The sequence below is a fragment of the Oryzias latipes genome, chromosome 20 (genome assembly GCF_002234675.1).
Source record: "Oryzias latipes chromosome 20, ASM223467v1".
Taxonomy (NCBI): domain Eukaryota; kingdom Metazoa; phylum Chordata; class Actinopteri; order Beloniformes; family Adrianichthyidae; genus Oryzias; species Oryzias latipes.
Genome location: NC_019878.2, coordinates 25,498,571 through 25,526,092, shown reverse-complemented (window position 1 = coordinate 25,526,092; position 27,522 = coordinate 25,498,571). Strand labels below are relative to the sequence as shown.

General features: G+C 48.8%; 1 protein-coding gene across 2 annotated transcripts in view; it reads left to right on the top strand.

Annotated features, from left to right (window-relative positions):
* LOC101155808 (dipeptidyl aminopeptidase-like protein 6) overlaps positions 1–27,522 on the top strand; it is a 230,066-nt gene that overhangs the window by 29,137 nt on the left and 173,407 nt on the right. Inside the window, exon 1 of one of the 2 annotated variants that reach the window (XM_023950259.1) lies at positions 2,327–2,576. The exons of the other annotated variant lie outside the window; for it this stretch is intronic. Within the exon in view, the coding sequence (XP_023806027.1) occupies positions 2,526–2,576 (51 nt within the window). The 5' untranslated portion in view covers positions 2,327–2,525. Of the gene's footprint in view, positions 1–2,326; positions 2,577–27,522 lie in introns of those variants that run through there. 2 annotated transcript variants of the gene reach the window in all.

Sequence of the window (27,522 nt, the reverse complement as noted above, 5' to 3'; positions counted from 1 at the left end):
CACAACCCACCTGGGCCTGCTGCTTTCCTGGTCTTCAGTTTCTTCAGCTCTCTTCTTACCTGATGTTCAGTAAGTGAGGTGTAATGAGGAAGAGCTGATTCCACCAGTGCAGGTTCATTTGTAGGATGAGGAGGGAATAGTGGGGCACAGGATGAGGTAGGTGTGGGGTGTGCGGATGAATTAAACCTATTAAAAGGATCATTTAGATCATTGGTTCGCTCCACACTGTCTCCTCCAGATGCAGCCCCTTTTTTACACCCTGTGATTGTTTTCATTCCATCCCACACTTCTTTTATGTTGTTTGCTCTCAGTTTCCCCTCTATCTTAGCTTTGTAGTTTTCTCTAGAGCTTCTCAGACAGCACCTCAACTCAGATTGCACAGCTTTTTTCTTTTCCAGATTCTTTTCTTTGTAGGCTCTCTTTTTCCTGTTGAGGACCTCCTTCGTCTCTCTGGTGATCCAAGGCTTGTTGTTAGCATAACAGCGCACTGCCTTTGTGGGCATCACAATATCCAAACAGAAATGGATATAGTCTGTCAGACACTGATGCCTGCTGGATGTCCTCACCGTGGTGGTCCAGTAGCACGCTCCAGTCTGTGGTGTCAAAACAGTCTCTAAGCTCCTCCTCCGCCTCTGGTGTCCACCTCCTTACTATTCTGGTTGATGGAGGCTCTCTCTTCACCAGGGGTGTGTACCTGGGTTGTAGAGCGATCAGTATGTGATCTGATTTGCCGAGAGGGGGAAGGGGCGTGGCTTTGTATGCCTCCTCGATGTTGTCATAGAGTAGGTCGATTGTGTTGTTTCCGCGTGTAGCACAATCCACGTATTGACACATGGATGGCAGTGATGAGTCCAGAGTGAAGTGATTAAAGTCCCCTGAAATCACCACGACTGCCTGGGGATGTCGGTATTGGAGGTCCGTCACTGCCGTGACCACAGTCTCCAGCGCCGTCTCCACTATGCATCAGGGGGGCGTGTTCTGTTCTATAGTCCACTCCAGGCTTTGGACATTGATCTGCAACTCAGTAGAACCAGTGGCGGTTTTTCCTATGGGCAATGTGGGCGGGTGCCCAGGGCCTACGAGCACCCCCCCCCCCACACACACACACACACACTCACAGTTTTCCTAGAATAAAACTGCCCATTTTTCTACGAAAAGCTTGTGTAATGTAGCTTGCTTCTATAATGAGGGTATTTGCGGGGGGGGGGGGGGGGGTAACTAGCAGCTGCAGGAGATGTGAACAACAGGTAGAGAGGCAGGGGAGGGGAGGGGCTTAGCCTCCAGACGCCACGGGAAACTAACTGCTTCCAAATGAATAAAAAACAGAAATAGTTTTCATTTATGAAATTAATCAACTTTACTGGATTTTATGAAAAGTAAAAGGAAAGTAAAACAGGAGTCTGCATCTTAGTGAATCTGTTTCCATCATCTTAACTCTGCTGTTTGACAGACAGAAAAGTCTTTCCAAGGTTGTGGAAAATGGACAAAAGATCAAAGCAAACATCAGGTTTAGAAACAAAAGAAGAGAAGAGGAAGAAAAAGACTCCAAGGATAAAGGAATGCAGGCGGCGTCCAAACGTAACCCTCGCTAGGCGCCAAAATCGACCACATTCACTGTTGGAGGAGTCAAACTTGGAGCAACATTTGGATAAAGAAGGTTTTCACTTAAACTGGTCTGGTTAGCTTTTTGGTGGATTTCATCTAAGCTTCTCTGTTCTCATATCCAGTCAATGCTTCAGATGCAATGTTCACAATCGTTTGTCTTTTTATTCAGCTTGATGTCCCACTGACGCACAAAAACAGAAGAATATGTCCTTTAGTTTCCATTGATGTTCATTCATGAAGCCAACGGAAATGACTGGAATTTATTCTTTCCTGATTGCTGTCAGGGTTGGATTCAGATCAAGAAAAACAGAGAAATGTGTCTGTTTTTACCAGAAGCAGCCTTCAGGAAGAAAACACAGACTGATGTGTGTTATGTGTTGACTAATTTACTAGATTCAACTAAACAAGTATGTTTGGCTTCTGTGGTTCATAAAGTAAGAGAAATGTTACATTTTGTTCTTGGGTTTGTAAATGCAGGCGGGGCTGGAAAGGGGGGTGAGGGTGCCCTCCAGTGTTTCGCCCAGGGCCTCAAACTGGCCAGGACCGCCTCTGTTGAGTGGAACCGGGAAGAACTGAGTAGAACTGAGTAGAACTCGGTGGAACTCTGTCAGTCGAGGACAGAGCAGAATCGTGGATCCGTAAATCTGCAGTAAATCTCGTCAGATTCAAACCTTTCAAGGCTTTTTTTTCTTTTTTAACTCCGCGCAGACGCCAGTTATTTTTCCACGTCACGCATGAAAAGCCGCTTCATCGCTTCGGCGCATCATGCGTGATCGTGCGCGTCTGCTTTAAAGTGCTGAAGGAGCGGGGTGAGCCCACCCACTCCCCGCGCAGCTCTCAGGTTCTGACTGGGATAAACACGGAACCCGTCTAGAAGTCCGCCACTCCTCCGGTTCGGACGCAGCGCCGCGGGAGCAGACATGAAGGAGAGGAGACTGATCGAGACCGCGAAGATGCAGGGAAACGTGCTGGTAGGTGCGTGGCGTGGCGTGGCGTGGCGTGGATGCTTCCCGGTCCCTCCGTGCGCTTTAACGCGCTCCTCTCCGGCGATTCACGCCCTGTTCTGCATCCGTCCCTCCCGCTGACGGAGCTGTGGTGGAGCGTCCTGCCGGAGAGAGTTGGGAAGTTTCTGCTGTGTTTTTAATAATGACCTGTTCCCGCCTCAGAGGTACTTTAGCCCACGAGGCTCCATGAATATTTTAGTGCAGCTTTATTACCCAGCTGGGGGGAGGAGGGGGGGGGGGGGGTCCTGTGGGGTTCAGACTCAGATATTAAAAGTATTTTTCTTCCCTTCTATGGCGTCATTTTCTCTGTCCTCCAGACCAGCGTCCTCCTGAATGAACTCTGCTGAAGTTCTTCCTTTCTGCTCCGATGCTTCTCCTGGAGACTCTGCTGTTGGTGCAGATGTGGGGCACAGCTGGGGGAGTCAGGCCTGTGGTTCACTGTGCCCCCCAGGGGGTGGGGGCAGTTTGTTTATGACTGCATGGAAGAAAGTGAGAGGAATGCTGAGCATCATTTTTTTTTCTGAGCGGTTTCGACCCGAAAACTCAGGAGGAGGCTGACTGAGATCGGGGGGGGGGGGGGGGGGGGGGCTGCAGCTTCCTGAACTGCAGCTTCCTGAAACTGCAGCTTCCTGAAACTGCAGCTTCCTGACCTGCAGCTTCCTGAACTGCAGCTTCCTGACCTGCAGCTTCCTGAAACTGCAGCTTCCTGAAACTGCAGCTTCCTGATCTGCAGCTTCCTGAACTGCAGCTTCCTGAACTGCAGCTTCCTGAAACTGCAGCTTCCTGAACTGCAGCTTCCTGACCTGCAGCTTCCTGAACTGCAGCTTCCTGAAACTGCAGCTTCCTGAAACTGCAGCTTCCTGAAACTGCAGCTTCCTGATCTGCAGCTTCCTGATCTGCAGCTTCCTGAACTGCAGCTTCCTGAACTGCAGCTTCCTGAAACTGCAGCTTCCTGAACTGCAGCTTCCTGACCTGCAGCTTCCTGAACTGCAGCTTCCTGAACTGCAGCTTCCTGAAACTGCAGCTTCCTGAACTGCAGCTTCCTGACCTGCAGCTTCCTGAAACTGCAGCTTCCTGAACTGCAGCTTCCTGACCTGCAGCTTCCTGAAACTGCAGCTTCCTGAACTGCAGCTTCCTGATCTGCAGCTTCCTGAACTGCAGCTTCCTGAACTGCAGCTTCCTGAACTGCAGCTTCCTGACCTGCAGCTTCCTGAACTGCAGCTTCCTGACCTGCAGCTTCCTGAACTGCAGCTTCATGAACTGCAGCTTCCTGAACTGCAGCTTCCTGAAACTGCAGCTTCCTGAACTGCAGCTTCCTGACCTGCAGCTTCCTGAAACTGCAGCTTCCTGACCTGCAGCTTCCTGAAACTGCAGCTTCCTGAACTGCAGCTTCCTGAAACTGCAGCTTCCTGAAACTGCAGCTTCCTGAAACTGCAGCTTCCTGATCTGCAGCTTCCTGAACTGCAGCTTCCTGAACTGCAGCTTCCTGACCTGCAGCTTCCTGAACTGCAGCTTCCTGAACTGCAGCTTCCTGAAACTGCAGCTTCCTGAACTGCAGCTTCCTGACCTGCAGCTTCCTGAAACTGCAGCTTCCTGAACTGCAGCTTCCTGAACTGCAGCTTCCTGACCTGCAGCTTCCTGAAACTGCAGCTTCCTGAAACTGCAGCTTCCTGAAACTGCAGCTTCCTGAACTGCAGCTTCCTGATCTGCAGCTTCCTGAACTGCAGCTTCCTGACCTGCAGCTTCCTGAAACTGCAGCTTCCTGAACTGCAGCTTCCTGACCTGCAGCTTCCTGAACTGCAGCTTCCTGAACTGCAGCTTCCTGAAACTGCAGCTTCCTGAACTGCAGCTTCCTGACCTGCAGCTTCCTGAAACTGCAGCTTCCTGAACTGCAGCTTCCTGACCTGCAGCTTCCTGAACTGCAGCTTCATGAACTGCAGCTTCCTGAACTGCAGCTTCCTGACCTGCAGCTTCCTGAAACTGCAGCTTCCTGAACTGCAGCTTCCTGACCTGCAGCTTCCTGAAACTGCAGCTTCCTGAACTGCAGCTTCCTGACCGCTCCATCCTTCAAAATGAAACGATTTGGTTTGATAAAGCATTGATGTGATTTCTTGAAGCCTCAGTCAGACGCCTGGATGCAGCGAGCCGATGCTGGTGGAGGATGAAATCAGAGTTTTAAGGTCTGAGAAAACAACAAACTTCTGTTTCTTCCAAATGTTTTACAGCATAAAGCTGTCTGGAACCGTTTAGACATGAAAACATGATGACTTCACTGCTTTAAATGATGGACGGATAGGAGAAATAAATACGGTAGAGAAATATTCATTCTGTTATTTGTCTTTATTTATTTATCCTCTATTTTAACTGGAGGATAAAATGTAAAAAATGATCAAAGACATAATTATAATAATAATAGAAAATAAAAGCTATAAAAGTCACTCAAATAGGCTACTCCAGCATTTCTTTGCAGCCCAAACTTCTTCATTTTCTACCACAGATCTGGATAATCTCCTTTTCTTTAAACAGTTGAGGAAGAGGAGGAGGAGGAGTCATTACTGCAGTCTTTATAAATGAGGAAGACTCCTGACGTTTCATTTTGGTCTTGTTGGCTTTGCTGCTCCGTTCTCCTGAGGGTTCGGTTCCGTCTGTCCTGCAGCACGAGCACCGCTCCAGGGAAGCGATTCCTGCATTTAGAATCAAACTCACAGGATGGAGGCGGGGTCAAACATGGCGGCGGGACAGTGGCGTTCCCCCATAGGACCTCTGTCTGTAAGCAAAGTGGGAAGTGTGTGAAAATAGGTGGCAACACGCCCCAAAGGTGTTGCTTCCACTCAGGAGATTGCAAATGGAGTCCGTGTCCAGGTTCCCAGGAGGTAACGAAGCATAAACAGGATGATGGGATGCAGGAGCAATCATCTCACCTGTTTGCTGGCGTTACGCCGTTGGTGGCGCCTCTCGCTGTTCTGTTCCCAGCTGTGGGGTTTGTTCTCCGTCTTTCTCTAATTGCTGTCTGACCCAACAAACGTCCCAGCTCAAGAGCACTCATGACAGAGCGGCTGAACTCTGACGGCTGGTTTTCTGCTCACGTTGGAAGCTGGACTGAAGAGGCAGAGCCGGTCCTGATGTCTGTTAGTGGAACCAAGCCAAATGAAGACAGAGATCAAGCTTTGACTCTCTGTTTTTTTCTTTGTTTAATGTTTCTGTTGTTTAATGAACGGATAAAAACCCTCACCGGAAGTTCAGGTAATGATCACACTCATGCTGAACAACACATAAACAGATAGAAATGTAGATTTGTCATATTTCCAAAAACCTAAAACTGTAGACTTGACCTCCTTCCATGTGGACCAAAGCTCTGAATCCACCATGAGGCAGAGATGCAGAGAAAACATTCTAATGTACGTCTACCGTTACAGCCTTCAAAGAAATAAAGTTATTTATGGTTGTATTTAGAATTATGATTAACCAAGATGAAGATCCAGTTTAGATGGGAAATTCCTGAGTTATCCTCTAAAATCTATCTGCAGAAAAGTCTAAACTGATGTCTGAAAACATCGAGTTAGAGATCCTGAAAATGTTCAGTCGTCTTAGAAAAGTTCACTTTCCACAGAGTTCCACAGAATATTTGTCAGTAACTGAGATACGATATAAAAAAACCAACAATATGTGGTTTTCAGTCTTCAGAGGCAGCAGAGGACCATCTAATATCATTTGCAAACCATGTAATCCTGTAATAGATTTCTGGCCTTTGGGCTGCAGACATCCTACTGCAGATGAGCAATGGTTCAGTCTGCAGAGAAAGCCTGCTAAAGCTAGCTTTTGGATTTCAGAGGTTTTCTGCAACTGTTAATTGAAGATTTGAGCATTTATGGGAAAGTCTGCTATACAATTGTTTTCTTCACATTTTGTTTAAGGTTCTGCTGCATTAACCCTTGTGCTATCCTAGGCACTTTACCATTGGGAGTAGGGTCATCTAGACCCACTAGACAGTGCTCTGAACCTTTTTTCTTCAATGATTTGTGATCTTCACTGGTGTCCATGGATTACATGAAATCTTTCCACCTTTATCCACCTTTGTCATGGTAGGGGGGACATGTCAATGGAAGGGGGGGGTCATCTAAGATAGCACAAGGGTTAACAGATATTTGAAGGATTTTTCTAGAAAGAAAAAAATATATCAAACCACATGTGGTTTTTGAGGTTTTAAAACACAATTTCTATCTGTGTTCGTGCAGACAGCAGATGTGCAGACAGCAGATGTGCAGACAGCAGATGTGCAGACAGCAGCTGTGACCTTTGTGCAGACAGCAGACAGTAGCTGTAACCTGTTTTGTTTTTCCCGCCCTCATGCTGGAACCAGCTGGTAAGACGCTAAAGGCTGGTACTTTGTACGTGGAACAGCTGTTTGGCTCATCACAACGGCCTGTGTGCCTTTGGGTGGAACTTGTGGTTGATGGAGGATTCCTGAGCTGGATGTGGAGCTCTGACACACCGTTACTCCATCAGAACCCTCATGGCTGCAGGCTAGCTGGTTGGAGTTGTTGTCTATAGCTCACTGTGCTTGTTTTGAGCTGGACGCTTCTAAATCCCACCAAGGACCGGAACCGCTGCTCCACCTCCACGTGCACGCTGCTCCACGTGCACGCTGCACACTGCTCCACATGCACGTTGCTCCGCCCATCTGTGACAATCTGCGGCTGCTTTTCCCGATGTTTTCCAGCAGCTGCAGTCTTCTGACACTGACAGATATATGACAGCAGTGAGACTCAATCTTTGGGTTTGACCCTCAAACAAATGGCGTCACGTTGACAAAGGACACGTCAGTAACCCCAAACTGTTTGCCCCCATGCTTCGTCTCTGATTGAAACGGATGTTCCCGCCGCGTCGACGGCGTTCCCAAATGTAAGCAGGGAGGGAACTGATGTTTCTCCTGAATGGTGATGTAAATGAATGTCATAGGGGGGCTTCATCCCCCCCCCAACGCTTCAGTGCTGTCTGCAGAAATCTCAAAGGGCAGATTTCAGGCAGAGCTTCAGAGCAGCAGAGCGAAGCTCCCGTTCTGGGAAAGATTGAATAAATGTTCCTGTCAAAAGTCTCTGTTAAACAGAGCAAAGCGTTTTTTTTCCATAATTAACAGCTGACGGATTTCCAGAACATTCCCACGGGTTTCTGAGCACGTTAGTAGTTCTGTGTTCTTGACAGCGGTTGGTTCCACAGAAATACTGCAATCCTTGATTTATTTGGACCTTTGTGCCGGCTGCACTTTCCCAGCCGTCCAGATCCCAACTGCAGCATTTCATTACTGGACTCCATCATGTTTCCCTTCGGCTGTATTTTGTTTGTCAGAGCATCCAGTGAAGCTGGCAGATGGTTCTAGTTTCTACAGCAGATGAGCTGAAATCCTAGTTCTGAGGTCCGATCTGTCGTCCCGACTTTTAAGAGTCTTCATTCTCTCCTGTTCAGCGGTTTGATGCTTTTCAGATGAAGGCTGGGAGGAGAGTGAAACTGCATTGTAAGTTTATGACTCCAGACGATACGGTTGTAGAATCTACCTTTGTTCTCCTGAAGTGTCCTTTCCCCTCCAGCTAACCCTGGAACATGTTCTGTTTGAGGAGCCAGAAGATCAAGAATACTATTATTATCAGGGCTGCTTTAGGGTCACTGTCATGGTTATCATTGAATGCAGTCCTTGCTGGTTTTTCTAATGGTCCCCAAATGCACCGCAGCCATGCCGCCTCCTGAAGGGGCAAAGTTGGAGCAAATCTTCTGGAAGCAGAAAACTCTGGAGCTTTGGAGGAAACCTTTGGTTTTTCTTTTATGAGTTTGTGGGTTTGATTTCGAATCAACATTGAACATGAAGTTTTCTTAACAAAATCTGAAATTATGAATTCAATTATTTAAACAAAATGATGACAATTCTGAACAAAGCTTGGCTGTAATTGGAGCTTTTTAGGATTAAACATTCTAATAAGTGTTAAATGATCCCTGTACTCAGTCACATATGGACCCAAATGGTGTATCTTTCATTGTGCTTGTTTCCTTCCTGCTCGTTTGGTGTGGATTTGGATTTGGATTTAATAGATGTTCTTCTGTTCTTTGACACTGCAGCACTGGACTGAATGTCACTTTGCTGCTACAGACAAAAGAATTTCCCCATTGGGGGGTAAATAAATCTTGTATCGTAATCGTTGATGTATGAAGTCGGTCATGGCTTAGTTAACTTGGGTAATATTTGTGATAACCTCAATGTTGACTAGAAATATCAAAGTAAAACAGAGTGAAGCTGAATCTGCTGTTTTTAACTCCCATTAGCTGTCACACATCTAGGTGTGTGACATTTGCCCTCCACATTTGACCCCTCCCCTGGGGGAGCAGTGAGCTGCAGACACAGCCGCCTCAGGAAGCATCTGGTGGTTTAACCCCCCAATCCAACCCCTCATGCTGAGGGTCCAGCCGGGACGCTTTTGGTCTTACTTTGAGAGTCTTTGGTATGACTGAGCCTGGATTTGAACTCACAACCTTCCAAAGCAGACGCTCTTCCACGAGGCCACTGAACTGAAGAAAAGTCTCAAAAAGATACAGTGCTGGAAAAATGTAAAACAATACCAACATTTCTGTGAATCGAGGAGTGACGGCGGTGAAAAGAAGCTAAAACTGTCTCAAACATGCTAAGCTAAATGCTAACAAGACCAAAGATAAAAGGGCTAAACATGACCTGCAGCTGCAGAACACGCTCCGGACATCACGCTAAACATGACCTGTAGCTACAGAACACGCTCCGGACACCACGCTAAACATGACCTGCAGCTGCAGAACACGCTCCGGACACCACGCTAAACATGACCTGTAGCTACAGAACACGCTCCGGACACCACGCTAAACATGACCTGCAGCTGCAGAACACGCTCCGGACACCACGCTAAACATGACCTGTAGCTACAGAACACGCTCCGGACACCACGCTAAACATGACCTGCAGCTGCAGAACACGCTCCGGACACCACGCTAAACATGACCTGTAGCTACAGAACACGCTCCGGACACCACGCTAAACATGACCTGTAGCTACAGAACACGCTCTGGACACCACGCTAAACATGACCTGTAGCTACAGAACACGCTCCGGACACCACGCTAAACATGACCTGTAGCTACAGAACACGCTCTGGACACCACGCTAAACATGACCTGTAGCTACAGAACACGCTCCAGACACCACGCTAAACATGACTTGTAGCTACAGAACACGCTCTGGACACCACGCTAAACATGACCTGTAGCTACAGAACACGCTCCGGACACCACGCTAAACATGACCTGTAGCTACAGAACACGCTCTGGACACCACGCTAAACATGACCTGCAGCTACAGAACACGCTCTGGACACCACGCTAAACATGACTTGCAGCTACAGAACACGCTCCGGACACCACGCTAAACTTGACCTGTAGCTACAGAACACGCTCCAGACACCACGCTAAACATGACTTGTAGCTACAGAACACGCTCCGGACACCACGCTAAACATGATCTGCAGCTACAGGACACGCTCCGGACACCACGCTAAACATGACCTGTAGCTACAGAACACGCTCTGGACACCACGCTAAACATGACCTGTAGCTACAGAACACGCTCCGGACACCACGCTAAACATGACCTGTAGCTACAGAACACGCTCCGGACACCACGCTAAACATGACCTGCAGCTGCAGAACACGCTCCGGACACCACGCTAAACATGACCTGTAGCTACAGAACACGCTCCGGACACCACGCTAAACATGACCTGTAGCTACAGAACACGCTCTGGACACCACGCTAAACATGACTTGTAGCTACAGAACACGCTCCGGACACCACGCTAAACATGACCTGTAGCTACAGAACACGCTCTGGACACCACGCTAAACATGACCTGCAGCTACAGAACACGCTCTGGACACCACGCTAAACATGACTTGCAGCTACAGAACACGCTCCGGACACCACGCTAAACATGACCTGCAGCTACAGAACACGCTCCGGACATCACGCTAAACATGACCTGCAGCTACAGAACACGCTCCGGACATCACGCTAAACATGACCTGTAGCTACAGAACACGCTCCGGACACCACGCTAAACATGACCTGTAGCTACAGAACACGCTCCGGACACCACGCTAAACATGACCTGTAGCTACAGAACACGCTCCAGACACCATGCTAAACATGACCTGTAGCTACAGGACACGCTCCGGACACCATGCTAAACATGACCTGCAGCTACAGGACACGCTCCGGACACCACGCTAAACATGACCTGTAGCTACAGAACACGCTCTGGACACCACGCTAAACATGACCTGTAGCTACAGAACACGCTCCAGACACCATGCTAAACATGACCTGTAGCTACAGGACACGCTCCGGACACCATGCTAAACATGACCTGTAGCTACAGAACACGCTCCGGACACCACGCTAAACATGACCTGCAGCTACAGGACACGCTCCGGACACCACGCTAAACATGACCTGCAGCTACAGAACACGCTCCGGACACCACGCTAAACATGACCTGCAGCTACAGAACACGCTCCGGACACCAGGCTAAACATGACTTGCAGCTACAGAACACGCTCCGGACACCACGCTAAACATGACCTGCAGCTACAGAACATGCTCCGGACACCACGCTAAACATGACCTGCAGCTACAGAACATGCTCCGGACACCACGCTAAACATGACCTGCAGCTACAGAACACGCTCCGGACACCACGCTAAACATGACCTGTAGCTACAGAACACGCTCCGGACACCACGCTAAACATGACCTGTAGCTACAGAACACGCTCCGGACACCACGCTAAACATGACCTGTAGCTACAGAACACGCTCCGGACACCACGCTAAACATGACCTGCAGCTACAGAACACGCTCCGGACACCACGCTAAACATGACCTGCAGCTACAGAACACGCTCCGGACACCACGCTAAACATGACCTGTAGCTACAGAACACGCTCCGGACACCACGCTAAACATGACCTGCAGCTACAGGACACGCTCCGAACACCACGCTAAACATGACCTGCAGCTGCAGAACACGCTCCGGACACCACGCTAAACATGACCTGCAGCTGCAGAACACGCTCCGGACACCACGCTAAACATGACCTGCAGCTGCAGAACACGCTCCAGACACCACGCTAAACATGACCTGCAGCTGCAGAACACGCTCCGGACACCACGCTAAACATGACCTGCAGCTACAGAACACGCTCCGGACACCACGCTAAACATTACCTGCAGCTACAGGACACGCTCCGGACACCACGCTAAACATGACCTGCAGCTACAGGACACGCTCCGGACACCACGCTAAACATGACCTGCAGCTGCAGAACACGCTCCAGACACCACGCTAAACATGACCTGCAGCTGCAGGACACGCTCCGGACACCACGCTAAACATGACCTGCAGCTACAGGACACGCTCCGGACACCACGCTAAACATTACCTGCAGGTACAGGACACGCTCCGGACACCACGCTAAACATGACCTGCAGCTACAGGACACGCTCCGGACACCACGCTAAACATGACCTGCAGCTACAGGACACGCTCCGGACACCACGCTAAACATGACCTGCAGCTACAGGACACGCTCCGGACACCACGCTAAACATGACCTGCAGCTGCAGTACACGCTCCAGACACCACGCTAAACATGACCTGCAGCTACAGGACACGCTCCGGACACCACGCTAAACATGACCTGCAGCTGCAGAACACGCTCCAGACACCACGCTAAACATGACCTGCAGCTACAGGACACGCTCCGGACACCACGCTAAACATGACCTGCAGCTACAGGACACGCTCCAGACACCACGCTAAACATGACCTGCAGCTACAGGACACGCTCCGGACACCACGCTAAACATGACCTGCAGCTGCAGAACACGCTCCAGACACCACGCTAAACATGACCTGCAGCTACAGGACACGCTCCGGACACCACGCTAAACATGATCTGCAGCTACAGGACACGCTCCGGACACCACGCTAAACATGACCTGTAGCTACAGAACACGCTCTGGACACCACGCTAAACATGACCTGTAGCTACAGAACACGCTCCGGACACCACGCTAAACATGACCTGTAGCTACAGAACACGCTCCGGACACCACGCTAAACATGACCTGTAGCTACAGAACACGCTCTGGACACCACGCTAAACATGACCTGCAGCTACAGAACACGCTCTGGACACCACGCTAAACATGACTTGCAGCTACAGAACACGCTCCGGACACCACGCTAAACATGACCTGCAGCTACAGAACACGCTCCGGACATCACGCTAAACATGACCTGCAGCTACAGAACACGCTCCGGACATCACGCTAAACATGACCTGTAGCTACAGGACACGCTCCGGACACCACGCTAAACATGACCTGCAGCTACAGAACACGCTCCGGACATCACGCTAAACATGACCTGCAGCTACAGAACACGCTCCGGACACCACGCTAAACATTACCTGTAGCTACAGAACACGCTCCGGACACCACGCTAAACATGACCTGTAGCTACAGAACACGCTCCAGACACCATGCTAAACATGACCTGTAGCTACAGGACACGCTCCGGACACCACGCTAAACATGACCTGTAGCTACAGGACACGCTCCGGACACCACGCTAAACATGACCTGTAGCTACAGGACACGCTCCGGACACCAGGCTAAACATGACCTGCAGCTACAGAACACGCTCCAGACACCACGCTAAACATGACCTGCAGCTACAGGACACGCTCCGGACACCACGCTAAACATGACCTGCAGCTACAGGACACGCTCCGGACACCACGCTAAACATGACCTGCAGCTACAGAACACGCTCCAGACACCACGCTAAACATGACCTGCAGCTACAGAACACGCTCCGGACACCACGCTAAACATGACCTGTAGCTACAGGACACGCTCCGGACACCAGGCTAAACATGACCTGCAGCTACAGAACACGCTCCGGACACCACGCTAAACATGACCTGCAGCTACAGAACATGCTCCGGACACCACGCTAAACATGACCTGCAGCTACAGAACATGCTCCGGACACCACGCTAAACATGACCTGCAGCTACAGAACACGCTCCGGACACCACGCTAAACATGACCTGTAGCTACAGAACACGCTCCGGACACCACGCTAAACATGACCTGTAGCTACAGAACACGCTCCGGACACCACGCTAAACATGACCTGCAGCTACAGGACACGCTCCGGACACCACGCTAAACATGACCTGTAGCTACAGGACACACTCCGGACACCACGCTAAACATGACCTGCAGCTACAGAACATGCTCCGGACACCACGCTAAACATGACCTGCAGCTACAGAACACGCTCCGGACACCACGCTAAACATGACCTGTAGCTACAGAACACGCTCCGGACACCACGCTAAACATGACCTGTAGCTACAGAACACGCTCCGGACACCACGCTAAACATGACCTGCAGCTACAGGACACGCTCCGGACACCACGCTAAACATGACCTGTAGCTACAGGACACACTCCGGACACCACGCTAAACATGACCTGCAGCTACAGAACACGCTCCGGACACCACGCTAAACATGACTTGCAGCTACAGGAAACCCTGAAACCCACCGGTTGTTCAAGGTTTGGATGTTGGTGTGTTTTTGGAAAACGACTTTTCCAGGTAAACAGAATCAAAGTGTCGGAGAAATGTCCTGGGGGGGGGTTGTTCTGACATTGAGTTAGAAATCCACCTCATAGGCTCGGAGAAATCTGTTTTGTAGTTTTTGATTCCTTTTTCCTCCATGTTTCCCATTTAGCTCTAATTACAAAATCCGATTCTCTGCGTTCAGATTTCAGCTTCATGCTGGCGTTCTTCCGTGTCCCGTCAGGTATGTCAGGTGTGTCCTCTGTTCGCCTCAGGTGGCCGGAGGCTCATAATGACATTGAAGCCGTGACACACGAGTGGCTCTGACTGGGTCAGAAATGCTGGATTCAGGCTCAGCAGGTCGTCAAAGTGTCTGGAGGTGATCCAGTGGCATGAACACCTTGTTGTCCACAGAGATCAGACTGATGAAAAAGATTTTTGGACCTTTTCTGAGCCGTGGAGGCCGGCAGCAGGTGGAAGTTTGTTGCTGAATGACCTGTGGAGGTCGGCTTCCTTCATGAGCTTTATTCTGAAACTAAAACCTTAACGAGACGGTAAATGTAAAACGGCAAAGCTGTGACTGTAAACAGAAATGCATTAACCAGGTTCACAAATGTTTCAGGAAGATCCAGAAATCCAATGTTCAGGATTGAACTGGGATGGATTCCCCAGCGAGGGCTCTCAGAGGAGGAGCAACGAGGAGAAAGTTTGGTTTACTTTCTGCTTCATGCTGCCGTGGGACGGCTGCGTTTGGTCAAATGGATTTTTTCCTCTGCGTTTATTTTTGAAAAATGTGTCTGGAACATGTTTCTCAACTCAAGCAGCTCATCATAGAGAGAAGAGAAAAATCCAAATCAATGTTTTGAAAACCTTTGTGCTCAAACTACACTTCTGTTAACAAATGGGGGTTGGAGACGCCTTTTCTTTATGACTCAATTCTATAGACTGAGGATCATCCTTGAGGTTTGGACCGAATTAATTCCTGGCAGAACTTTAGCAGTTGTGGAGCTGCAGCATCTGTCGATGGAAAAAGATCCGCTTTCATTCCGACCATAACATTTGTAAATGTTTCCTTTTAAACTTTCCCAGAATGCAGTGAATGTTCCAACCAGGATTCAGGAAATAGCAGAGAAAATGATTTGGTTTGTTTGGCTGCAGCTGAAGGTGCTTTCAGTTGCATTTATGCTCTGCCAATAGTTTTACCGCCGAGGATCTGCTTTTGGCGTTCACATTCAGGCCCGTTCAATTAGACGTTGTCCTTGTAGTTGATTGGATTCCTCAAACGTGCTGCGTTAGCCTCCGTGTTTTCTGTCCTCATGAACGTCCCTCAGAAAATCCTTGAGATCTTCAGGAGCCTTTGTGTCTTCTATCTGCCGCTCCGCCGCCGTGGCCCTGAGCCATCAGCCGTCACTCAGCCGGCCTCCACTCTGGGAAATAATGAGTTCATAGTAAATTCATATTTCACGTGCACACCCTCATTGCTTGCAACACCAGATTGATGACCTGAGCTAGCTAAGGTCTGGCAGCAGCCATGTTCCTACAGTCTAATGTGATCCAGTTAGTGGACAAGTTTATCTGTTTTTGTTTCTTTATCAAAGTTAAGTGGAAGTTGTCGATCTGCTCAGTGAAACTCTGCAGAGGATCCCTATGTGACTCCCAGGCGGAGTGGAGGTTATCCTAACGCCCTCTGGGAAGCAGAAGTTAGCCTTTAGATGACAGGTTAAGGGGAGGAAGAATGTTACCTGTCCTTACCCGTCTGGCTCCTCCAGGGGGCGCTGTAATCAACCAAAGAAGAGAAATCTGACAGAAATAACAGAATCAACAGTAACTCTGATAGAAATGCGGAAGTAGCAAACATTAGCAATGGATGTCAACAACAGTGTTGTCATAGCGGAGCTCTTATTGCATTATTACTTTTATTATCACGAAGGAGCCAGAGCAATAACAATCTTCTCATTTTAAGAAGGCATTGGAGGCAGGATGGTCTGGACCTACTGTTGTGGAATGGGGATGTGCTGGGGCCACGTGTGTGTGTGTGTGTGTTGATGTGTGTGTGTGTGTGTGTGTGTGTGTGTGTGTGTAAGAGAGAGGAGCGAGTGCGTGCAGCACAGGGGGGAGTGAGGGGGGGCAGAGGAAAGGTGTTGGGAGCGCGCATTCATGCTGTGTGTTAGGAAGGAAAGAGAACGGTAATAAAAGAAGGCTTCCCCCAGAATAAATGCTATAATTGACTCTTTATTAACCCGCTCTGGAGAATCTGAGGGTCTGAACGGGGAAGTGAACCCCGGAGGAGGATCCGACTTCGGTCCCCTGCGCTTCTGACCACGATCGGAAAGGGAAAAGAAGTCATCCCGGGAAAAGTTCAACATCAAATCGGTGACCTGGCTTCCTTTCCACTGACTGGTCTCAGCAGCATCGTCCTCCATGGTGGATGTTTATGTTCTCGTTCCCGCCTACTTCAATGCAGAATGATGACTTTTGGAGCGTATTGATGACGTACGGGTCGGATACATGTTGCCTGGCCGTTCAGACGGAGGTCGCATTTGAAAAGATGGGATCTGTGTCGTTCAGACTGTCATGAAAAGATCAGATACAGGTCGCATAGGGGACAAAATGGTTTCAGCTTGCGGTGTGAACGTAGCCTTAATGTAGACAGCAGAATCGAGTGATGAATGACTAGAAATGACCTTAATGCACGTCTCCTTCACAGCTGCTGAGACGTTTTTATTTGAATGATTGGAGTCAGTGGATTTTTTAGAAGCACCGGCCTTCAACGGAAGCTTGAAGAAGTCAGAGAATGTGAGGATTCATCAACCCTTTTTCTCCGAATGTTACTAAAGAAAATGTGAAAGTAGAGCGACCAAAGACCAGAACAGATCCAACTCCCCACTTCTGTCAGACGACATCGGCGTCATGGAGAACAGTCCGGGTCTGGGGAATTTCCCACTCAAGCAAAGAAAAAACTCGATGGAAACCCCCCTCCCCCGTCTTTAGAAGGTAATACCACGACAAGTGTGGCAAAGGGGAGAAAACAGCGGGGATGATGGATTACTCTGCTTAGGATCATCAGAAAGTTCATTTTCATTAAATGAATGAAGCTAACCCGATGGAGGGAAATCCATGTCCAGCTTTCTGAACAACTTTAGTGACTCTGGAAACGCAGACAAGCCGGCAGAACTGGAAGAATGATGTCTGACAGACTAAATATGTGAAACATTGGAATCTTCTGCATGGAGCCGCTGCTCCGTTGGGTTCAGGTTCCTCATGGAGATTGTTCCCAGCTGAAAATCAGAAGATCTTCTGGGTTTGGAGATTTTCCAGATTCTGGAGCCTTTAGTGAATCTTTAGATGGAAATTGTTCCTCCTTTTGTTCTAGATCTTTAGAATAGAACTTAAATAAATGCGTGAGACTTTTTGGTATTTATTTCCTTTCCTGTGTCGTCTTTATTACGTGGAAGTATTTGCTCATCCGTAGATTTGACAGCCGGATCACAGCAGACCAGTTGGAGACCTTTGCAGAAGGTCTGGATGTGTGGTTCCAGAAGTTCTACCTCCTTCATTTCATGTGAGGCTTGAAGACATAGCGCTTCATTTAACATTCAGTCAAAGGTTCCAGCATGCTTTCAGAACTCTGTGAGCTCCATCCTCTTTCTGTGTTTCTGCAGAAAATGCGTCTTTCTTTTTGAACAGGTTTGTGGATTTGAAGGCGTTCTGTTCACCGCCGACCTTCGGCACCAGAGCAGGTCGATGGGGAGAAGCTTTCCTCAGGATCAGTCTCACCTCCACAGTGCTGCGTATCATGGAGGAGTAAAAACTTCTGTGTTCGTTAACAGATCGGATCTGCGGCTCGATGAAGAGTAGGAAAGATAATTAAGGTGACTGACAGAGACAAAGTGAACCAGGCCAACCGACAGACAGAGGCACAGATGGAGAGGGGAAACAAAAAGGCCAACGCCAAGTTTCTGACTTTCAATTTGGACAACATAACCGAGGATGATGAAGGAGTTTGGAGACCTATTAGAAGCTAAGCTGTGAAAAGCCCTTCTGCCAGGATTGGACGCGCTCGGTCTGCACGGCCGCACAAACCTCTTTCTGTGACTGGAGTCTGCTGAAAGGAAGGCGAGCGGCGGAAGTCGGTCCCACAGCAGAGCGCAGATTCAAATGGCTTCTGCCTAAAATAATGGATGTCCGTTTGACATTGAACTTTAAATGACATTCACGTTGTTTCTGCTGCTTTTAACTTGCTGCTGCCATGCGTTTTCATTCTGCTATTGAGGAGTGTGTCCTGATTGATTGTGCTCTGTGAAATGTCAGGGTTAATGGAATAGAAATGGCTTCAGAACGCTCCAGTCCAGTTTTAACAGCCCGTTAGCTCAGAGATAAAATCAGATGTGAAGAAAGCTCTTCATATTTATGGACAGAAAATACATATCTACTGATCTGCCCTGAAACTGTCATTATATGTTTCTATACATTTAATGTGAAGTTGCAGAGGCTCATGCAGGTTTAAATAAAAGCCAATGTGCTGTTATGCTAGCTGCTGTGTTTATGTTTGGTAATTATTAAGGAAACATTTTGGAACTTTTGAAAACATTTTTTATCAGATACTTGACTTTCAAGCAGATTGAGGTTTGCCGCTGAAGCCGGGTCAGTTCACCAAAAAACCACTAGGGGGCTTGTGGCTGGAGCGAGGCTGTTGTTATTTACTGTGAGTTCTACCCTTCCAGCTCCACTCTGGAGCTCCATTTTTCTTCCTCTCTTTCAAGAACCTGGATTGACAGGTGACTTGCACATCACCTGCTCTAGAAGAGGCTTTTTGCCCCGCCTACTTTGGGTTAATTGGTCCAGTGCAAAAGTTCAATTCCCATTGAGTCACAGATTCTAACCCTGAGCGGCTCACAACAGGACATTGTTGTTTCCTCCCATCCTTCCTGCTTCATGAAGGGGTTGGATTGGGGGGTAAAGCACCAAATGGTTCCCAATCGCAGTTCCTGCAGCTCACCGCTCCTCCAAATGCGGAGAATAGGTGCGTGACGGCTGATGGGACTCTAACTGTCACTTGTTGCTACTGGACCAATGCTTCAGTGAAGAACCCAAACCTGTTGGATTTGATTCTTCTGTTGGTGTGAACAGCATCTATCCTTTACCTGCAGTGTGTTTGTGGTCTCAGCTCTCACTCAACAGTGGAAATCTCCATGGCAACCGCTCCCCGAGCAGATAATTGACCGATTTAAGGCCGCCTGTCGCAGCCCTTTATCTATCACGGCTGCCAAACATGGAAGTATTCTCATGTTTGTTGACAGAGTTTTGGTCTGAGGCGGGAGGGTCCACATCCTCACCGCCTGCTGATCACCAACTCCTCTTTAGTGCTTTAATCAGAGGAAGAATGGGGGGGTCATCGCTTTGCTTCTTCTTCCTCCAGCTGGATGCGCGTTGGGTTGAGGAAAGCTGTGATTGTTTGGTGTTGTTTGCTTCTGGAATCCTGAGTTTGGATGTGGACCTGGAGTTTTCCCAGCTTCCCTCTCCACTTCTGTTTGCTGGATTCATGTTTTGGTTGCGGCCCCGCCTCCCCGCTCTGCTCTGTTGTTGCCCCCCCCCATGCAGAGGTGCCATCAGCAGCTCCCCTGTTAGAGGGGCTGTCTAATGAGATCATTAAAGGCAGACAGAAAATGAAGAAGTACCTGTTGTAGAGGGTAATGTTGTGTATTCCCCTGCATTAGGAGGATATTACCTCCCAGCGCTCTGGGAGAAGAGCGCGGGGGAGGGGGGCACCTCAATTAGCTTTTGCATATTCTGTGCCTTCTGCAGCTGATTTGTTATTAATTATGATATGGAGGTTGGGGGTTCATCTGAATAATTCCAGACCTCAGCTGTGGTCCATGCTCTACCTGTCCTCCTGTCCCAGCATGCAGTTCACACCTGAACTCTTGCTTTTCACAGCAGAGACGCGTCTTATTTAGAGGAAACGGAGAGCAGCAGCTGCTCAGTCATGGAGGCAGAAGAACTCAAAGATCCCTGCTGATCAGCCTTTAACCAACACTCCGCTCATCCTGACGTCCGGGTCCCTCCCAAAGGTAGTTTGGACGTTGAACGTTAGGCGCGTGTCACACTGCCGCCACAGACAACCTGCGCATTGTTCATGTATGAAATGTCTGTCTTTGGTGATTCATGGGTGATACACGTAATTAACACGTGTTTTCTGCGTTTGTCATTCGTGGATGTGTGCAGATGTCTGTCAGGGTTTCAGCCATCAGGTCTTTATGTGGATTCGGTTTGAAGCTGTTCCCCATTTTTTATGTCAATTGCAGTTTATGCGTAGGTCTCTCGCTGGGCGGTGTCGGGCAGATGGCGGGTGGAAGTACGTTGCCAGGTATGGCGGTCGGGGATGCGACTCTGGATCTGAGCCCTTCTAGCGCATCTCCCAGCTGTTGCTCCTGATGGGGTTCCCCTTGCAACTGAAGGCCGTGTCACACAGCCGCTGTGCACAGTGTGAACATATTACACGGATGAAAGCAGGTCATACGTGAATATATGTGGAAAATTGAGAAAATTGTGTTTCTTTATGTGAAAATTTGTCAGATTTATCATGAATAAAGCAGGTTGAAACCACAGCAGAAGTACGAAAAAACACATAAATCATTCAGAACTATTCAGAGCAGTGAGCAGGAATCACACCACATCAGCACCATGGTCAGCTCCACCATGCTTTGTTTGAATTAACAGGTCGGATTCCCTTTTTCTGCAGCAGTTCTAGGTCAGCTGCTAGGCCCAGAGAAGGCCAGGAGCTGTAGGCTGACATTGGCTTTTCCAGCTGGAGGTCATCTGAAACCGTTTGGTTTATGATGTTCAGAAACTGGACTGCACTGAAAGAGGAAGCTGCAGGTGGATCACGTGACCTGCTGCAGGTGGATCACGTGACCTGCTGCAGGTGGATCACGTGACCTGCTGCAGGTGGATCACGTGACCTGCTGCAGGTGGATCACGTGACCTGCTGCAGGTGGATCACGTGACCTGCTGCAGGTGGATCACGTGACCTGCTGCAGGTGGATCACGTGACCTGCTGCAGGTGGATCACGTGACCTGCTGCAGGTGGATCACGTGACCTGCTGCAGGTGGATCACGTGACCTGCTGCAGCCCCCCACACGCTGAGGTGTTGCAGTGGAGCTGAATGAAGGGATTACAGAAGCTTCCTGGTTCCACTGCCAGAAGCCCCGGGTGGGGCTGCTACCTGCACCCGCAGCACTATCTGGCAGCTCGTGCATCTGAACGCAGACATGCGGAGGTCTGTGAGGCAAACCAGAAACAGGATATGAAAAACAACCAGATGGAAAACCCCTCCCCCCACACCAATGCTCTTCTTTGAGGAAGATGGATGTTCCTGAAGCCAACTTCAGACCAGCTTCACCTGTTTCTCGAACAGTTTTTTACTGCAACCTTTTAGAAGAAGGTTTTCAAACTGGAAAGCTCTGTTCCTGTGAGGGGGCGGGATTTCCTGTCAGTGAGGGGAGGAGGGGGATCTGCAAAGTGTCCTTTAAAGAAAGTTTCATTTTAATTATGTTTTTTTTCTATGCTTTGACTCAGAAAGGTGGGACGGCTGTTAATCATGTGACCTTTCCCATTTATTATTATTGTAGTTGCCATGATCATGTTTGTTTATAATTCCTTTTTTGGTCACGTGGTTAGTTAAGACGTCATGTAGAGACGGAGCACAGGGCCCAGTATTGGTTGTTGACCGCTTTGATACTTGATTATGAACTCTACTGTGATGGATGGTATCGTAAGTGTCATCTGTGGCAACGACACACAAACAAAGTGGGTTTCTTGGTCATATTTTATGTGGACCCGCTGCAGCCTCTCTAGCGGCTCATAAGCCTGCAGCCGCTACAACTATTATTATAATTATTATAGGAATTCTTTTGACTGATGCCTCTAACATGCTGAGTGGGAGCAATGAGTTTTAGTACTGACTAAAGTCAGTGGGCGTGTCTCATTCAGAAGTGGGTCTCTGTGGACCCGGGAATGTGGCACCAGCTGAATTAGATCTGCTGTGGTTTTAATATTCATTTAGATCCAAGTAAAACAAATATTTTCTCTGCATTAGATCAGAGTGAATGTCGTGTTCCTCCCAGGTGACTGCTTGCACACCTGTCCGTCCCACCTGTCGTTTTAAACAAAGGCGGGCCTCTCAGCCTTTTTGTCACTGCTTATTGATTGTAAGAGTAATACCTGGACTCTGACGCGTCCACTTTGTCATGAACGGTGGAGACGAGCAGCGAGTGCCACCACACAGGCCCGATTCATCAGACTATTGAGCGCCTGAGCTTCCTTCTGGCCATCAATTGTAATCTTTGGCAGAAGCAGCGGCTCAGAAGATCGGCGTGTTCATCAGAGGAGCCTCGCAGTATTGACTGATCCCACTTTGAGAGCTTAAGAGGATATTATTCATCATGATTACTAAAGGGAAGCAGCCTCTCCTCTTTTTTTCCGGTGTTGACCACTTTTCATCCTCCGTTACTCAACATTTAGCCTTCAGCACTTCCTGTCTGTGACATCTTTTTCATCTTCTGCATTTTATCCAGAAACCTTGACATTTCCTTTTTTTCTCAGTGAACCAGAAGGCTTGGCTGATGGATTTGTGCTGTAATGAGAGCGGCCTGACTTGTGGGCTGTCAGGTGAGAGTGTATGTCAGCGCCCCCTGGAGCCTCTGAAAGGTCAACGTGCCTCTTAATCAAACATCAGGTCGGCCTGCCCCGCTGTCAGCTGGACGTTGCTGCTTTCTCCCCGCTGTGTTTAAAGTTCGCATCCGTCTGCTCCCTGAAAGTTAAGCGGCGAGTGCTGCCAGCTTTGCCCTCCGAGCTGTTCAGAGGAGTATTCTGGGACCAGGTGGCTGCTGGGTAATGGAGTTTAAGTAGTTTCCTGCCCAGCAGCTCTTCCATTTCCTGTCTGAGCTGCTTCCTGTCGTGTGACCTCTGAAAGTCTTGTCGTGGCCTCTGCGACGCGTCCGTCTCTGCCTCAAAGACGGTGAAGAACTTGAATCCACAGGATGAAGCCTTTTCTGAAGACACGCCGTGGTGAGGAGGAGCGATGCATCACTGCGAGGCCTAATCAGGTTTGATGAGGCTCATTGGTCCTCTGTGGGCTGCAGCCCCCCCCCCCCCCCCCTGCACCACTGTTTTCCAAAGGCAAATTGGTGGTGAGGATGATGTCCTCAGTAATGATGGTGTCTAATGTAAAGCTAATGGTGATCAAAGCTTGCCTGTGGAATTTCAATAGTGGCTCTGTGTCTGTGAGGTGCAGAGAAAATAATTACCTTGGAAAAAGTTGACTGCAAAGTAATTACAAACTTTCAGAATCATAAATGTGCAGAATGAGACACAGAGATCACGGCGAAGGAAGTGGCTCTGATCCAGGTCGGCTGGTTGTGACGAATAACAGAACACGACAGCTCACCTGCTGTTGCTTTAGCTTTGAGGTTTGTCTATTTACACTTTTTTACAGTCCAAGCAAACATTTTTTGCATTTCCTATGGAGAAAAAAAAGTCTCCTACACAAAATGCATCGTCACCTCTGATTGGTCAGCTGCAGAGGCTGGATAAGGTTTCCCTCCAATAGTCGACTCTTTCTTTGACGATGTAGTCGACCTGTTTTAGTGCTGATTAGGCCTGCACAATATACCGCAAATTTATCGTTATCGCAATATCCAGCTCTGCAATATGCATATCGCAATAGACATATTGATCACTAATATCCCATATCGCAAGTTTTCCTCATATCGTGCAGCCCTAGTGCTGATGTCCCCCCCCCCCGGTGTTGAATCAAACATGCAGAAACGATGCAGAGCTCGTCAGACGTTTGGTGGAACATCCAGATGTTCCTCTGTGTTCTTCTCTGTGGATCCACGTTTGTCCAAAAGTCTCTTTCAGACCGGGGCATCTCAGGAAGTCTGAGCTGAGCCGAGGCCTGAACCTCAAACCTCCTTGAGATCTTAGATTAGTGGCCTAATAAAACACAGCAGCAGTCTTGCAGAATCAGGTTAAATATGAAAAAAGTTAAAGAGAAATGTGACAGTTCAGAAATGATAGAAGAAATACCTTCACGCTGTTCTTTCTATGGATTCTTTGTTTTATGGAACCGTGAACCGTCTGCTGATGTTTTAGTCATTTAAGGTCTTTTCAAAAAAGATTGTTTCATACAGAAAAACAGAAACGCAGAAGAATGAAGGGATGGAGTTTGAAAACCTGTCTGCATGCATCACAAAGGCGCTCCACCGGCCCCCCCACGGCCTCCACACCTCCTCCGTGAGCATCTTCTGGGATATTTCAATGACAACATCACTTCTCAGTGCAAACGTGTCTGTCCAAGTCAAATTCGTCCAAATCGGCGCCAGAGACCGCCGCCAGCTGGCATCCGGGCCGCCACCAGAGCGGTCCATGCCAAGCCTCGCTCCGTTTCCGTCCGCCCGGCTCTTCCTCACATCTCCTCCCGTTGGTAAACAGCCCCGTTTACTCCTCTCTGCTCCAGCGCTCCCAGCCTCCTGGCCAAAGCTGCAGCTCAATTAATCATGTGCAGCCTGCACTATAGATCGCAGTTGCCTTTGCAGGGCAATATCCTTTAGTGCACAGAAGTGGGATCCCCTGGTTCTTCACTTGGACAGGACCCCAGTTCTAATGAGGACAAATCTCCACGGGTTCTACGATTCATCTTTACTCTGTACGTTTTTCCTCTAAAGAGCTAAATTAGCCTGGAAAAGCTCTAAAGGAGTTTCTGCAGGAGAAGACTTCCAGCTGATGCCGTTTCTAAAGCAGCTGCTTGCTGAGGAAGACGGAGCTGAGAGCGGCGGCCTTCTGGACGAACCCGGGCCAAAGGACAAGTCACAATTATTCTCACTACTGCAGTTTTGCAAGCAAAAGCAGTTGGGCGTCATTCTGTTGCTTAACTGTGCTGAAAGTGTGTGCGGACCAGCTGACTCCATGCAGGCCTGGCAACAACAAGCACAGCCAAAAGGAGCTTCATCTGAGTATAAAGCAGCTCATTCCAGTGGGTTTTCTTCTTTTCCAGTGAAATGTGTTCACCTCAGGTCCCCAAACTGTGAGCAGGAGCCAGCCTCCTGCGTTGAAGGCCAATCAGCCGCACGGCGCCTACAGGAAGCGGCGCCTTCTGCAGCAACAGCTCCTCCTGCAAGCTGCTGACATTTTCTGAGGCACACTGTGGGGGAAAAGTTTGCTCTTGTCATGAAAAGTTTCCACAGCAGCCCAGCGAGGAAATCTCTTAATGAGGATTCAGAAATGACAGCTGTTTGTCAGTGACTGTTGGCCTTTGATGTGCTGAGTGGTCTGGTACCTAAACGATTGTCAAACTCATCTGTTTTTTGCTGCAGTTTGAATGTCTCTGCCTTCCGTTTTGCTTCACTCTCTTGGTTTTCAGGCAGAAGATAACTTGTTCCTGTGGATCTGCATGACGGATCGCTGCACTCCAAACATCATTTGTTATCATAAAAGGGAAGCTTTCCCTGCTAAATCTTCATTTGATCGGACAGAACTGAGTATTAATTGGCTCCTCGTTAAGACTGCAGCATAAGACTGCCTTAACCCCGGTTCCGGGGTTAAGGCAGGACGCGTGGTCGCGGCTCTCTGCGGATACTATCTTCAAATTACTTAAGAAGTTGATTTTCTCCAAAAAGAGAGCTGACCATGCCCCCGAAGAAACCCCAGGAATATGAAGAGCTCAAAAAATCTCTTGACATTATTCAAGAAACGCTGAAAAGTTTTATGGATCAAGTGTCGGCATTATAAAAAAAAAAAGAAAAAAAAAAAATTAAAAAAGTAAAACAAATGATTAATCACTTATTGAAAATTGTTAAATTGATTGACTTTTGATGATATTACTTCACTAGCTCCTAAAATTGATAAAATGATTCAAAAATCTTTCCTAATGTAGCATAATTTTGCACATGTTTTTAACTTTTGATACTTGATGAAATTTTGCTATGATAACTCCTGAAACAGTGTTGTGTCTATTTTACTGGTATAGTATTATGTTTTAAAGCATATGAATGACTTTTAAAAGTAACATAATTTGCATATATTTCAGATGCTGCATTTGCCATGTTGATTTCTAAAGTTATTTTTGACGTAGTACTTAAGTAATTTCATCTTTGGCACGTGCTTTATTGATACCTTATGATTCTTAATTCTGTCTGATAAAACCTAGGAACCGGATATTGATAAATCATGTAATAAAATGGTAATAGTATAACGGGGTGGGATTATATAAGTTCGCTTCTTTCCACTCCCTTTCAAGCAATATTTATTAATATGTCTAATTATCCTAAGTTTGATTAGTTACTGTATGAATGTATAACTGATGATTTGTGTGTATTACTCCTATTTGATTGCTTGAAATAAACCATTTCAAATCAAAATCAAATCAATAATTGAACAATTAGCTCTTATTTCCATGTAGAATAACGGCGACCAAGACGCTCATTGAAATGCACGGCCCAGCACACACATTTTACAAGGAAGGTGGGACCTGGGTCCATCTGTCCCCTACCCCGTCCCTGGTGGGGGGTGTGGGCCCCTTGGCGATGGCGGCCGTGTCCCTTGGGTGCCGGCTCCCTGGGCCCGGCGGTGCTCTCTCCGCACGGTGGGGGGGTTCATATTACACCTGAGCCGGGGGTGTTCGTGTCCCTGGGGGGTGGGTCCTGGTCCTTGCCCCTGGGCGCTGGGCCCCGCCAAACTTCCAACATGGCCGAGCCTGGTCGGGCCATATTTATAACATCCCTTATGGGCCGCCCTTTTTTCCCCGGGGTTCCCCCCTCCTGGGCGGGGGCGGCGGGCCCCTGCCTTGCTCCTACCTGGACCAACCGTGGGCCGGGTGGGTGGCTGCCTGGAGTGCGGAGCGGGTCTCCCTTGGGGGGTCCTGGCTCGTACCTGGGGTCGGGGCGGGGGGATGCCCGGAACTCCTGAGTGGTGGTGGGGTGCTCGTCTGGGGCTGTGGGCGTCCCTCTCCGGTGGGGCCCTGCGTTGGGCTCTTCCGGCGCGGCGGGGGGCTGCTTTCCTGGCTGGGCTGGGGCGGCGCTCTCTTTCCCTCTGCGCCTCCCTGCTCTCTGGCTCTGGGGGCCTCGCGGCGGTCCTGCTGGCCCTGGCCTGGGTGGCGGTCTTGGTCGCCCGGGGGGCGGTTGTTCCCTGCCTGTTCCCGTGTGGCGCT